Consider the following 13,909-nt stretch of genomic DNA (forward strand, 5'->3'; position numbering starts at 1 on the left):
CTTCTTCTTGATTCACGTTGCCTACAATTCGATCAAAATAAAACAATATTTAAAGATTAAAATTTGATTATTCTATTTAAAAAATTCCAATGTAGTAAAAACAAATAAATAAAGAATTTTTATATTAAAATAAAAAATATTTTGTTATGGTTTCAAAAAGAAATAGATAAAAAATTTATACTCGATGATTGAACCGTCACAACAAGTGAGACTATGATAAAAAGAGTAATAAGCACATGCTTTGAGGATGACATTTTCTTCGTTACTCTAACAAGGATAACTAAATACGTATTAAAATGTTATGATGATTTTTTTCTCTCCACTTAAAATTGTAGGAGCTGATATATGTTTATGGAAAAAAAACAATATTAACGTCCTCCATGTGTACCGACAATCACCATAATGAAGTAAAAATAATAACGTATGCCAAATCAATGTAATTATTTTTAATAAAAATTATTTGTTTCTACATTAATACTAGTGAAATACACCATCCTATTTCGAATAGAGATGTAACGGATACTTCCAAATATTTCTTTACCATAATTTTGTAGTATACAATGGATACTTCCAAATAATTAAACATACTTGCAAATAAATAAATAAATAAGTTTTGTATAATTTTAACTGTCGTTCAATTTATTTTCACATTGTGAAACAAAAATAGTATGCGATCACCATGTAATTATAGATTATTTTTCGACATTTTGGTGTTCCTCATTTTGTTATTATCGATGGTGGCAAACACTTTGTCAACTGGATCATTCAGACACTACTGAAGAAGTATGGAGTTCATCATCGGATTGCTACTCCATATTATGTCCAGACTAGTGGATAAGTGGAGATTTCTAACCGGGAGATAAAGTCCATTCTAGAGAGGACCGTCACTAAGTTGCGTAAGGATTGGTCACAGAAGCTAGATGATGCGGTATGGGCTTACCGAATGACCTTCAAAACACCGATTGGCATGACTTCATTCCAATTGTCTACGGAAAAACATGTCATCTATGGGTTGAACTCGAGCACAAAGTGTATTAGACAATTAAGGTGCTCAACTATGACATGAAGATAGCTGCAGAGAAACACGAGCTCCATCTTCACTATCTCGAGGAAATTTGACTTGATGTGTATGAGAACGTGAAAATTTACAAGGAGATAACAAAGAAATGGCACGATCTATATATTTTCAATGCTTTCCACTCAGGTGATCTTGTCCTTCTCTACAACTCTCATTTGCGATTGTTTCTAGGTAAGTTGAAGTCTAATGGTCTGAACCTCTCAAGGTTCATCAAATTTTTTACCACAGAACAGTAAAACTATACGACAACATGCGTGGCACGTTCAAGGTAATTGCATAGCGTCTGAAGTTGTACAATCCATCCGACCCCAGAGGAGAGAGAGGCATTCTTCTTCTTGAGATACCACCATCAGCTTGAGCTCATACACTGTCTAGGTATCGACCATAAAGAAGCGCTTTTCGGCAGGCAACCCAAGCCATTTTGTATAGCTTAGGTGTTTTCAACCTTTTTTTCATTTTTCTTTGATTTTGACCTAGTGTTTTTGGATGTGGGATCCTACCTGGTGTTTTTCTCTCGTGCATAGGAGTGTATAGCATATCGAAGAAAAAATTTAATTCGTGTTTTAAAGAGTTTGAATGAGAGGAGGACTTGAAGAACACCGCCTAGGGTTTATTTAAGAGGCCTAGAGACGTCCTAGAGAGGAGAGACAAAATTTTAAGAGTTTTTGGTGAGAGAAATAGGAGTTGACGAAATTTCGAAAAGAAGAAGAGGATTGGAACGTGGAGATCGCATCGCCTATCAACATGAGTCTCTCTTTCCTTTCTTTTATCTTTGTTTCTACTTATTCTCCGTGTTTTTCCATGAACCGTGAGTAGATTCACAGTTGTGGATTAGGGATTCATTTGTATTTGGGTATGTTTGAACCCTTATCTTGATTTGCAACATTGTGCTTATTTCAGTTTATCGATTTGTGCTTTCTTTTCTATTGATATTTGCTAACCACTTGATCAATAGTTTCATAATCTAAATCACATAGATATGAGTTTACTTTCTGATCAAAATCGATGAATGAATCGTATTATTCACATAGATATATAGTTTAGTCGATTTATGGTTGATGATAGCGTTCTTCATGCATCTAGGGTTAACTTGAATAGATCATGTAACGTCCGGCTCCCGTTTTCCGTGAACAAGATACATCACATGGACTAAAACCAATTAAAATAATACTAAACCGAAATATGGGAATTTAAAAATCATTTTTCCATACAATTACGCAGCGGAATCAAACATCGCACGTTCTTATTTTTGTGACAGCCCAGGATACCGTAGGAGGGCGGGGAGTGATCGCCGGTGCGAGAGGCATGGACAATGGGTGGCTCCTGACGAGCTTCTGGATAGGGGGTACAAGGATGAAGCGGACGCACCGGAATGAGAGGGATCCGAGAGTTGTGTAGGTATGGGACTACACAGTCTAAGGTAACTTAAAGGAATTAGTTGAGTTACTCATAGCAACAAGATGCATCTACCTTTTCGGTTAGCCATCTCGAGAGAACTCCAAAGTTAAGCGTGCTAGCCTTGGAGTAGTCTTAGAATGGGTGACCTCCTGGGAAGTACTTTCTGGAATGTGTGCGAGTGAGGACAAAACACACTAAAAGGTCCCGTGTTGGTGTGTGGGGACAGATCTATCATTCCGTAGCAGCCTCGGGTCGTTACAATTGTTTTCCAAAACAACACATGTCCAAAAACGTAATTAAACACAACCGTACAAACGCGGAACCGTGTTTCATAGTTCAAAACATACAAAGAAGAAAAATATATATGTACATGATGTTGCCTTCACAAATTCGTTGTTGCCCAAAATGCGCTACTCGTGCTCCTCGAGATCTGAAAAATTCAACAACAGAGGGCTAAACATAATGTTTAGTGAATGGCTCGGGTTGAGCTCGGAGAGCCCATTCTCATGGAGAACGGTGTCAACTAGTCTCTCAATACAAGAATTTTCTTATTTTCGTTTATCCATTTTACTTTTACTCAATAATCCATTTTAGTTCATTGTTATTATTCCATACATTATCGATACCTGATAGTACTGACTCAATTCGTCAACCGACACTATCAGTTATCATTCCTATCGGTATCATCCAGTATTGACTCCACTTCGTCTACCGGTACTGAACTCAACCCTGCTTCTCTGTAATAGTACTAACTCCACATCGTCAATCGGTACTATTACAGAGACGACCACACATCATCGATACCTAATAGTACTGACTCAATTCGTCACCCGACACTATCAGGTACAATTTTCTTTCAGTATCATCCAGTACTGAATAAATTATGAAAATAAAATTGATGGTTGTTTTCGTGAATTGAAAAGTTCCAAAAAATTAAATGAGAGAAAGTAAAGTCAAAGCAAGCAATAATTCAAGAGAAGATAATCGATGGGAAAGGTCATGAGAATCGGGATTCATCAATCATGCAAGGATGCCATAGGAATTGTGGACCTAGATCATGCTCGTTCTAAAGTGAGAGATTCGAAGACTAAGGTCGGGTTCGGTTCTTTCGACCCGAAACCCGCTATCCAAGAGAGCACTCTATTCACTTTCGCGGCTTAGAGTGAAATTCCCGAATGTATTAAATTTCCTTGTCACGGTCCTAGATTGAATTGAACCGAATTTATTCGCATTCAATCTCAACTCATTCCAATGAATGCACCAATAACCAAGAATCCATGTTTCCATAAAATTCTCAATCATAAATTCTATCCATAAGATTTTCATCCAATGGGAAGCATTAAACACCATTCATTAAACTCTAGCAATCAAACCCAAACAATTGCATCACTCAATTCAACAAATCCTAGATTTCCCTAAACATTCATTCAAGAGAGATGAGAAATAATCATGAAGAACAAAATTCCATTCATTGCAAGAGTTTGAAAGCATAAACAAGGCACAATCTTGGGTCCAAAGGTTAAGACAAGCATCCTTACATGAGGGCTAATCCCTCATCCCATAACAAGAAAACTACTCACAATCCATGTTCAAGAACAAAGCGAAACAAGGATAAAGTGTAGAAATCATAGAGAGAGAGTAGAGAGATGCTCAAGAAGTCTTCAATCTTCAATGGAGTCTCCTCCTTCTTCTTTCTTCTCCAAGAGCTCTCCTTTTTCTTTCCCAAGGTCTCTATTTTCGGCCATCAATCGAACTTAGGGTTATGTTCAATCATTTCCCCTAAAAAACCCGAAGAGAAACGCGAAACGACGTAGCTTTGGCGGAGTCTATGCAGTGGTCCGTCCGTTCTATGGGTTGTCGCAGATGATCCCTGACTCGGACATGTTCTAGTTTAGAAGTTAGAGTTTCCCGAATCTATCAAAACTGACAATCCGATGAACCCTCGAACGTACAGTGCCTTTAGCTATTAAGTTTTCCAACCAACCAACCAAACAATTTGTAATCGCCCTTCGCTATAGCTAGAATCACAATTGACTCCATCACCTCTCGCTCCTTGTGTTCGACCCTGATACTACATCGAATACGTACCCTTGCGGAATCGACTTAGTCTAAGTTTTATTACTTGACCATCCATTCACCCAGAATGACACGATCAATGATCTATTAGGATGTGAGTTTGGGGATTAAATTTTAGAATTTCAAATTCGATATAGAGTCGAGATCGAGATTGTGGTCGGGGCCAGGGTCAAGATCAGGGTCGGGTTCTAGATCGGGATAGAAAATATGTCTATGTTTTGAATTTTTCTTTGAAATATTCCAACAAATTTCGGTTGGCAATTCGGTTGAAAAATTCTAACGGATTGCGGTTGGAAATTTTCAACGGATTGCGGTTGAAAATTCTTTGAAAAATTTTCCAACGAAAAAATCCGTTGAAATATGTTGAAAATTCCAACGGTTGTCCAACGGATACCGTTTCTCAACGATGTAATTTAAATGGATATATCCATTGAAAATCCATTGAAAACATTAATTTCCAACGGAAATTTGGCCATTTCCAATGGATTTGCCCATTAGAATGTCCCTTTTTTTAGTGCTCCTAGTGAACTGAACCGGACCAGATTAGTTTTCAAGCGGCGTTTAAATGATCAAACGTTATTTTGGGTTGAACGTCTGGGTATCATAGACCTAAACATACCGGATCCACTTGGATCCAGACCGTAATCAGTCCGACAAGCCGATTCGAAGCAAATACTGAAAAATCGGACTTATAAAGACTTGAACTCAGACCGGTTCAATCTGAACTCGGACCGTTCAATACAAGGAAGTCCAGATCATTGCAGTCTTGGTCGAATTAGTTTGTTGACTCTGATTTTGGACCTAGACAAGGTTAGTTGATCAGAGCTTGTTTCAAGCAATTGTTCCATCAGTTCAAGTGTTTGAGTCGGGATTTGGATACAAAATTAGAGGGATCTTGTACATAATCTAAGGCAAACAAATGTTGTTTGGCCAAGAGATTTTGTGCATAGACGACTCAATCGAACTAAGAGTAGTTCAACCGAGTTGATCGGAATAACTTGATTGAACTGACTTGAATTCAATCAAGTTATCCTGTTGTTCAAGTCACCATGTCTCATGTTTAATCTCAAGCTATTACCGTCCAAGCATTGAGTCAACTAGAGAATGATGGTCAAAACCATGCTATTTGGGTAGATAACTCTTTGTCAATCACATCACATGTAACTCCTAGATGAGTATGGGATAGTTATATAATATCACTGCATGTTTCTCTTCTCATCCTTACCATTAGGTCTAAATCCAACTTGATAACTCAATTCAAACTCAACCATATTCGAGCTATGAGAATCACGATTTCTCCATACTGTCTCACCGAGAAAGTCAGACACGTTCAACTAGGGCATGACCCATAACCATGACAATTGAGGACTTGACAATGATGTTCCGGGACCTGTCACAACTCTCTGAGTCGAAAACTATGTAAAAATTACGGTCCCCTTCATTTCCGTAGAAGCTCGAAATACATAGGCGAAGGCAAAAATCGAGTGAGCGTGTCGATATAACTTAGCTCGATATCGAGCTCAAAGCCTGGTCGATATTCTCGTATCGATTGTTATAAATTTGAACTTCAAAATCTCGAGCTCAAGTGATTGTCGATCTCGAGGTTCCTCCAAGTTGATACCGAGATCGAATGTTGGTTGATATCGAGGTGTTCTCCATGTCGATATCGAGGTTACTTACTCAATATGACTTTCTGACTTCGAATCTCATCCGTTCTCCTTGTCCGTTTCTTGTCTCGCAATGTCTTGTGACACTCGACTTGGTCCAATTAAGCTCTGCGAACGCCGTTTTTGCTCTTGTTTTTATCGAATTGCGCAAATATACCTGAAATTCCATCAAAGAGCAAACAAAATGGTATTCGTGCCTAAAATACCATCTAATTCCTAATTTCGTACGAAAGACGAGGTGAAAGACAACTACAACTATAGGAAAATATCATTCAAAACCGATGCTATCACTCCACTCGCAATTCCTTTCAATGGATAGCATTCTTTGTTCCAGTGATCTAACGTCGCAAAGCAAAACATTGAACTCTATTAGAATTTCTATCTCTTTTTTGACTAATTTTATGTTGCCTCATTCGTTCACAAGAGTGAGTGATTAACTGGGTCCTCTTTTTATGTGTTGATGCATAGTTTTATTTTTTTATAATCCGGAAGGTCACCAGATCTTTGACTCAACTACATCTCGTAGAAGACATGAAACTAATTAGCTAAAAAGTGTGCAGGTGTAGTCCTTGGGAAACCTGAAGCTAATTAGTTGAAAAGATAGATACGTCTGGAGGAGGTACGTATTTGCTTTGTGCTCAGCTTTTTTATCATTCACCGTGATAGTTAGGCCCAAGTGAAAAGAGCGAGAGACACTGAAGAACTGTAAACATTTTGGTTTGGAGAGTTTCAATTTGACAATAAGTAGAAAAAGAGTTAGGAGTTGTTATTAGGACAAAGAAACGTATTTTGGGTTCTGCAGTTCAACGGTTCTTAAAACTCCTTTCTCGTCCGACCGTTCGTTTGTTTAATCTCCACTCCACACTAACATGTATACTTGGAGTTAAGATAAAGAAGGCCTTGTGACCCACTCTTGTAGGCCTAATGGGTTTGCTGCTGTGCGCTCTCCTTTCAGGCCCATAAAACTCCAATTGGCTATTAATCTGCTGTATCCTACTTATGGCTTTTAAAAAAATCATAACATTCGATTCAATCTCATTTAATAAAACATTTATTCAAACAAACCTTCAATTCGGATCCGACCGAGAAGGTCGAGAGAGAGAGGCACCGAGGTCCAAGGAAGAAGTAGGTGGAGTAACGCTTTTGACCCACTTGGACCTTAAACCTTAAGACCATCAATTCCCAATATCTGATAAATGGGCTACATTATTGGAACTGAAATGCGGCCCAATTCGTCATGAAGTCGGAGCATCCTTATTATGACACGTGGCGTGGGGAGAAAACTCCAGATGCTTCACCGGCAGGTCAGGTGACACGGAATGATCTCGAGAGTTGAAGAACATATATTGTCCCTCCTAAATCTTCTCCTCCTCTGTATATAAATACGAGGAAATCTTCTTCGGCTCATTAAGAAACAGCGGTTGTCTGAATCAGCGACAAGTCTAGGCTTTTTACAGAAGAGAGCGTTCGTTGGGTTGGTGGATTGATTTGCGCCGGTAATTTGAGTTATTCGGAGCCTGTGGATCGTTCTAGTGGAATTTATCCTCTTTGTGTTCTCGACTCGATTTTCTGTAAGTTTCACTTCCTTCTCTCCCGTCTCTCTCTTGATCCTTACCTGCCACGGATTTTTCTTGTTTGGATGCCGAGAAAAGGGTCCAGATTCGTCCGGTGATTCCGCACGTTCATCTTTAACCATAATTTCTGAAAATGTAACTGATTCTGGTTCAAAGAAATGCGATTTCTTCTGTCATGGATAACTCTGTGTTGTTCTTGAGACAGCTTGTGCTCTTGCTTTGAATATCCTTCGGGTGATCTCCATGATCGCGAAGTCGTTTTCGTTACTCTAGTGATTTAATTTTATTTGAAGCTTGATGTCTTGGGAAAGCGAAATGCGTAAACCCCGCTTTGCCAATTCTTACACAAAAAGTTAACTTGTCTTGCTCTGGATCTTGCATTTGTGTTATACTCCAAGTTCGTGGTTTACCTAATCATATTGGTGTTGATGTGTCCTCCACACTTGCATCGCCTTTTACAGGAACTTGCATCAGTTCCTTATATAGGAATCTTCTAATTTAAAGAGGAGATTCTTCTCTGAAGCTGGTTGAAGATGATGCCCGTATACAGGGACATGAACATGTATCCACACCAGATGAGCCCTCATGGTTATTACCGTCTGGGATACCCATACCGTCCTCATCAAATGGGATTGGATTCGTCAATGCCCGTTTCGTGCGAGTATTGGCCTAACAGAGGTGGCCATGGACTTCCTATGCCGTGCTATGGATACTGCGTCCCTGGCAACTTCCATGGCTGTAATGGCTTTAGGCCGTTTTATCCTCCTCAAGTGCCACACCATCCTTGCTGCGGAAGTTATTCTGATTTCCACCCTGTTCACCATTCCCCTGCATATTACATTCCTCCACATGTCCCCTTTGATCACCAGCCTAGATTCGAATATGACAAGGATCTGGCCAGGGATCGTAACTGTTCTGAATGTCCCAACCATGTTTGTGACCGGAGGAATGGCAATGCCATAAGAATTGAGGAGCATGAGCCTGAAACTGAAAAGGAAAACAGAGGCAAGAGTGTTGTTCCTGTTCAGTCTACAGGCTTTCCTTTTCCAATCGTATGGGTTCCCCATGAGAGTGTTAAGAAACAAGATCATGAAAGACCTGTCGGATCAGAGGGGGAAATTACTGCTGAGGCAAAGGCTTATGAGGATACAAAGGTACTGGAGAAGGATGGCAGGTTTCCTCCACTCGTCCAGGATGCTCTGAGAGAAACCATCAGAGCATCGGGTACAGAATTTCGGAGAGCCAGAACTGAGCTCAAAGAAAGAAGATCAAAAGGTCCGACAGAGAATTATTCCTGTGAAACAAATAGAGGATCAGGGACAAAATTCAACTGAGCGAGTGGGCACCATGAAGAAGTAGTCCTCATCTCCTCCAAAATCATCCAAGTTGCCTCCAGTATGCCTACGGGTTGATCCCTTGCCCAAGAAGAAAAATGGTAATGGAAATTGCAGGTTTCCCAGCCCTCCTACGTGTAAAGGTGAGTCCTCGAGGACAGTGGAAGAATGTGCCAAACTTCCTGCTTCCCCAAGTTCCAAGAAAGAAGAACCAGACAAATCAGGGACAAAAACTAAGTCTGAGACCCACCTGAATGCAACAGGAAGGGAAAAGGAAAGAACTGAAAGTGAGGATAATCCAGAAAAGGAGGTGAAGAAGGTCCAAAGTACAGAAGATAAGGAGCATACTAGAGGTGATGAAGCTGTGAACAGACAGAAGCCGGTAAAGAAGACATTTTCCAGTGATGAAGCGGCCACAGTTATCCAGTCTAGATACCGTGGATACGAGGTGAGGAGATGGGAGCCATTAAAGAAATTGAAGCTAATGGTGAAAATCCGTGAGAGAATGCTCGATGTCAAAAACCGTATCCAGGTGATTGAGGGTTCCACTGATCACCAGAACTGTGAGAAGGAGATAGCAGTTGTAGGAGAAATGGTGATGAGCTTTCTGTTACAATTGGATGCTATTCAGGTATGCATGGAAACCAGCTATTACATCAGTTCATAAGTTCTCTTTTATGATATGTGATCCAGTTGCTCGTCATGGGTCATCACTGATAAGATCTTGTCTTCCTCTTCTTGAACGGTCAGGGTTTACATCCAAGTATCAGAGATGTCAGAAAATCCTTGGCCAAAGAGCTGTTGAGCTTACAGGAGAAACTTGACTCTCTGAAAAAGAGCAGAGCCATGATGGAGGAAGTGTCCATTGCAAAACAGGTGGAGGCTACTGGTGAAGCTGTGGAAGACAAAACTTACTCCGAGGCAAGTGAGATTCAGCCTGCAGAGAAACACAGAAAGGTGTCTGATCCAATTACAGAGGAATCTGCTGATCCTCTCGGACCTCTCCCATCTTCTTCCGAGCCTCTTCTGACCGTTGAGAACGAGACCAGCCAACAGGTATCGTCTTCAAAAGAAGAAGAGCCTAAGTTGGTTGAGATCTCTGTGCAGAATCAAGAAGAAGATACTGCACAAGCTACTGAAACACAAGATGAACCGAGCATATGTGACTCAGAAGCTACTGCCGAGGCAGTCATTTCAGAGGTATTGGAAAAGGATGAAGCATTTCAAAAGACTACTCCATCGGTAAATCCACCCTCAGCCGAAGAAAAGGAAACCACGATGACTGGCAATGAGAAAGTAGAGTTCGTGGAGGCAAGTTTGGAACTAATGAAAGAATTGCCACAGCATGTGGAAGGGAATGAGAATCCAACCCACGAGATAGATGAGAACGAAAATGCTGAAGCTGTAGCCGTTGTGTTGCAGAATACAGACAGCTCATTGCCCTCGAAGAACAATGCGGAACTCCTGGAGCTTCCTATTGGAGTGATCGAAGAACAGCAAGATACTTCACATGCCGAGGTGCAAAAATCATCACCTTGTACTCTTGAAGCTTCTGCTGACACTCCCTCTGAACCAGTGATGGTACAAAGCGACACTGAACCAGACACAGAGGTTGATCAGCAGAAACAAGAAGAAACTAATAACAACAATGAAGATACAACAGTCACGGAAGGAGACAACTCTGTCGAGGTGGGGCATCTTCGAGAAACTCCGGAGAATATTGACGGTGGAGATGGTGATACTCTCAAACCGGAAACACTGTGTCAGGAAACCGACATGAGCCAAGGCACTGACCAATCAAATGATCTCCTGGAAGCAATCGAACTGAACCACCAATCTGGTGGTATTGCAGAAGAAAATACGATAATGGATGCTGAAACAGACACGGCACAAGTAGAAGAAGGGGAGGCATTACCTACAGAAGCATGGGTCGTGGCAGAAGAGACATCAGGGGGAGACAAGAAACTAATGGAAGAGAACCAGAGATTGATGGAAGCAATGGAGAAACTCATGGAAGCGGGGAGAGAACAGTTGGAGGTAATAACGAGCTTGAACAATAGAGTGAAAACCCTCGAGAAGAAGCTGTCGAGGAAGAAGAAACGTCAGCCGGGTGGTCGTAGCAGTAGGCAATACTGTGGTAAACTCGTAAAAAACGCAACAAGAGCAAAGGCCCCAACTCTGCAGCTGTAATGTAAGAAGAGGCATAACGATCTTTTTTCTTTTTTTCTTTTTTGGGTAAAGAGAGGTATAAGGATCTTATCCAGTCCTGTGTCGCGTGTATGATTGTGTGTTCACTACCCCGTGCGGGATTGCAAGAATCTGTTCTGATGTGTGTCCGTGTGAGATGATGCCCACTTTCAGTTCTGTAATTCAACGGTTCTTAAAACTCCTTTCTCGTCTGACCGTTCGTTTGTTTAATCTCCACTCCACACTGATATGTGTACTTAAGAGTTGAGACGACTAAAGAAAGATAAAGAAGGGAGTGACCCGAATGGGGTTGCTACTGTGCGCTCCTTTCCGGCCCATCAAACATTTTCTTTATATGGCTATAAATCTACTACATCCTACTTATGGATTATTTTTGGACTCTTCAAAAATTATAACCAATTAACCATATTATATTCGATTCAATCTCGTTTAATAAGACATTTATTCAAACAAACTGATAGATGTGTGGGTTATGTAGATTCATTGAATCTGGACTATAGTAGTATGCGTTGTTTTGGCTATTAGTATTAGTTTGTTAGTAGTTGTCGCAATGAATAGTTATAAATACAGATTAGATAGAGAAGAAAGGAGGGGGGGAGAAAATTCAGAAAAGGTTAGAGTTTGTTTGGGGAGTGAGAGTTGGGATCCTCTCATAAAACAATATCATCCAAAGTTATATTCAGGTTTTCGGTGAGGAATAGAGGCTCGATTGGTGCTGGAAAGTTGAGTTTCATAGTCTGAACCTTAACAGATTGGTATCAGAGCCCGTCTTCAATCGGAAATGGCAGAAACCCATGAGCAACGAATGGCGCAGTGGGACAGAATAGAGGAAATGTTGTCGAAGCTGTGTCGGTGGATGGAGTCCGATCGCGATCGTCGGAATTCGACAACCTGGTCGAATCTGGCGCCAGCAACGGTAGCCGACAAGAAGCAGACAAATCGCGATCCAGATCCGCAGATCGATTGCGATCAAGCACCGGAGAACCTTCCGGAGGTTCGAGAGGTGAATCCGCAGCCGAAAGAGGAAGGCGATGCGCAGCAACAGGAGCGATTCATCGGAAAAGGCAGTTCACACCTCAAGGTGATGCCGATCGCGTTCGTCGACCACGTACAGGCTAATCACGACCAGAACATGCCGATCGGGGACTTGCCGACCAATCGCAACAAAGTCCCAAAGGATCCGACAGCTGCTGGTTTTACAGATTCATGTGATGGGAGAATACGTAACAAAGCTCTTTCAGATCGATTCATCGGGAAGACTGATTCGCACATGAAGAAGACGACAATTCCGGTGTTCGATGACAGCTTCATTCTGGAATGGGATGTCAAAACTGAAAGGTACTTTGGATTTGATGGTTGTTGTGACAAGGAGATGTTTTACCTAGATTCTACAGATTTGGGTGGGGAAGCTCTGATGTTGTTCAATGGCCAGAAAAAAATTGGGATGTACCATGATTGGGAAATTTTTAGACTCTTATTATATGATCGTTGTGGCACTCGTATAGAGCGGAGGAGGAAGACATGTGATGATGCAATTATTAGTGGGGTGGTGTCTCAATCAGAGAAAGGGATATTTCTGCCGTTTGGATTGAACAAGCAGTCAGATTGGGCAAACAGGACATATCAGAAATTGCGGAAGCAGGCCATTGGAAATGAGTTCCAGCCAGCTCCGAATCAAAAACAACTTTTGGCAGACTTGGAATGGTTAGTGGAGCTTAAACAGATTTTGGACAGCCATTATACTACCTCGGAAAGTTAGAAGTCGACGAGGATTTGAACGAACGAATTCCGGATCATCAGCTTGAGGACAAGCTGAAACTCAGGCGGGCGGTATTGATAGATGTGTGGGTTATGTAGATTCATTGAATCTAGACTATAGTAGTATGCGTTGTTTTGGCTGTTAGTATTAGTTTGTTAGTAGTTGTCGCAATGAATAGTTATAAATACAAATTAGATAGAGAAGAAAGGAGGGGGGGAGAAGATTCAGAAAAGGTTAGGATTTGTTTGGGGAGTGAGAGTTGGGATCCTCTCATAAAACAAGATCATCCAAAGTTGTATTCAGGTTTTCGGTGAGGAATAGAGGCTCGATTGGTGCTGGAAAGTTGAGTTTCATAGTCTGAACTTTAACACAAACCTTCAATTTTTTTTATCATTTTTACTAAATTCAATTCGAATTTTTTCATATTTTAAAAAAAAACATGACCATTCGAATTCAGTTTAAATATGTACTAATGGACCAACATATGGTGTATGGGCTAAACCAGAACCGGAAATAAAAGCAGTTCGGAGTCGTGAAACCCTGAGAGGGGACGCATGGACGGGATGGACCACCGTTACCTGGCTGATGAGGTTTCCATCAATTTGCGGACAGAGTGCCAAGGCATACGACTGAGCAATAGTTGAAGAAAACTGAGATGATGATGAAGACAACAACAAAGAGATTACGGGGGGAGAGGTCAAAAGCCGGAGGAGTCGACAAGGGCAGAGTAGGACGCGTTTTCATCAGAGGCCGTTGCCTTCTTTGCGGCGGCATCCATACTTACCCTCCCCTTCCTGCTGCTGGACTTGAACACT

At 41.0% G+C, this 13,909-nt stretch overlaps 2 protein-coding genes across 2 annotated transcripts in view; one reads left to right on the forward strand and one right to left on the reverse strand.

Moving 5' to 3' along the window:
* Nucleotides 1–7,543: 7,543 nt before the first annotated feature.
* LOC104827685 (BAG family molecular chaperone regulator 6) lies at nucleotides 7,544–11,545 on the forward strand. The gene is given in 4 exon segments (XM_019204221.1): nucleotides 7,544–7,790; nucleotides 8,255–9,025; nucleotides 9,027–9,758; nucleotides 9,878–11,545. Coding segments are annotated over 3 exon segments (2,850 nt in total). The 5' UTR covers nucleotides 7,544–7,790; nucleotides 8,255–8,347; the 3' UTR covers nucleotides 11,318–11,545.
* A 1,953-nt stretch (nucleotides 11,546–13,498) lies between these two features.
* The window catches only part of LOC104827612 (tubulin-folding cofactor D), a 6,584-nt gene continuing 6,173 nt past the window's right edge, over nucleotides 13,499–13,909 (reverse strand). The window contains exon 18 of the mRNA XM_010560805.1: nucleotides 13,499–13,888. Within this exon, the coding sequence (XP_010559107.1) occupies nucleotides 13,792–13,888 (97 nt within the window). The 3' untranslated portion in view covers nucleotides 13,499–13,791. The remainder of the gene's footprint in view (nucleotides 13,889–13,909) is intronic.

This window comes from Tarenaya hassleriana, unplaced genomic scaffold (genome assembly GCF_000463585.1).
Source record: "Tarenaya hassleriana unplaced genomic scaffold, ASM46358v1 Cleome52, whole genome shotgun sequence".
NCBI classification, from domain to species: domain Eukaryota; kingdom Viridiplantae; phylum Streptophyta; class Magnoliopsida; order Brassicales; family Cleomaceae; genus Tarenaya; species Tarenaya hassleriana.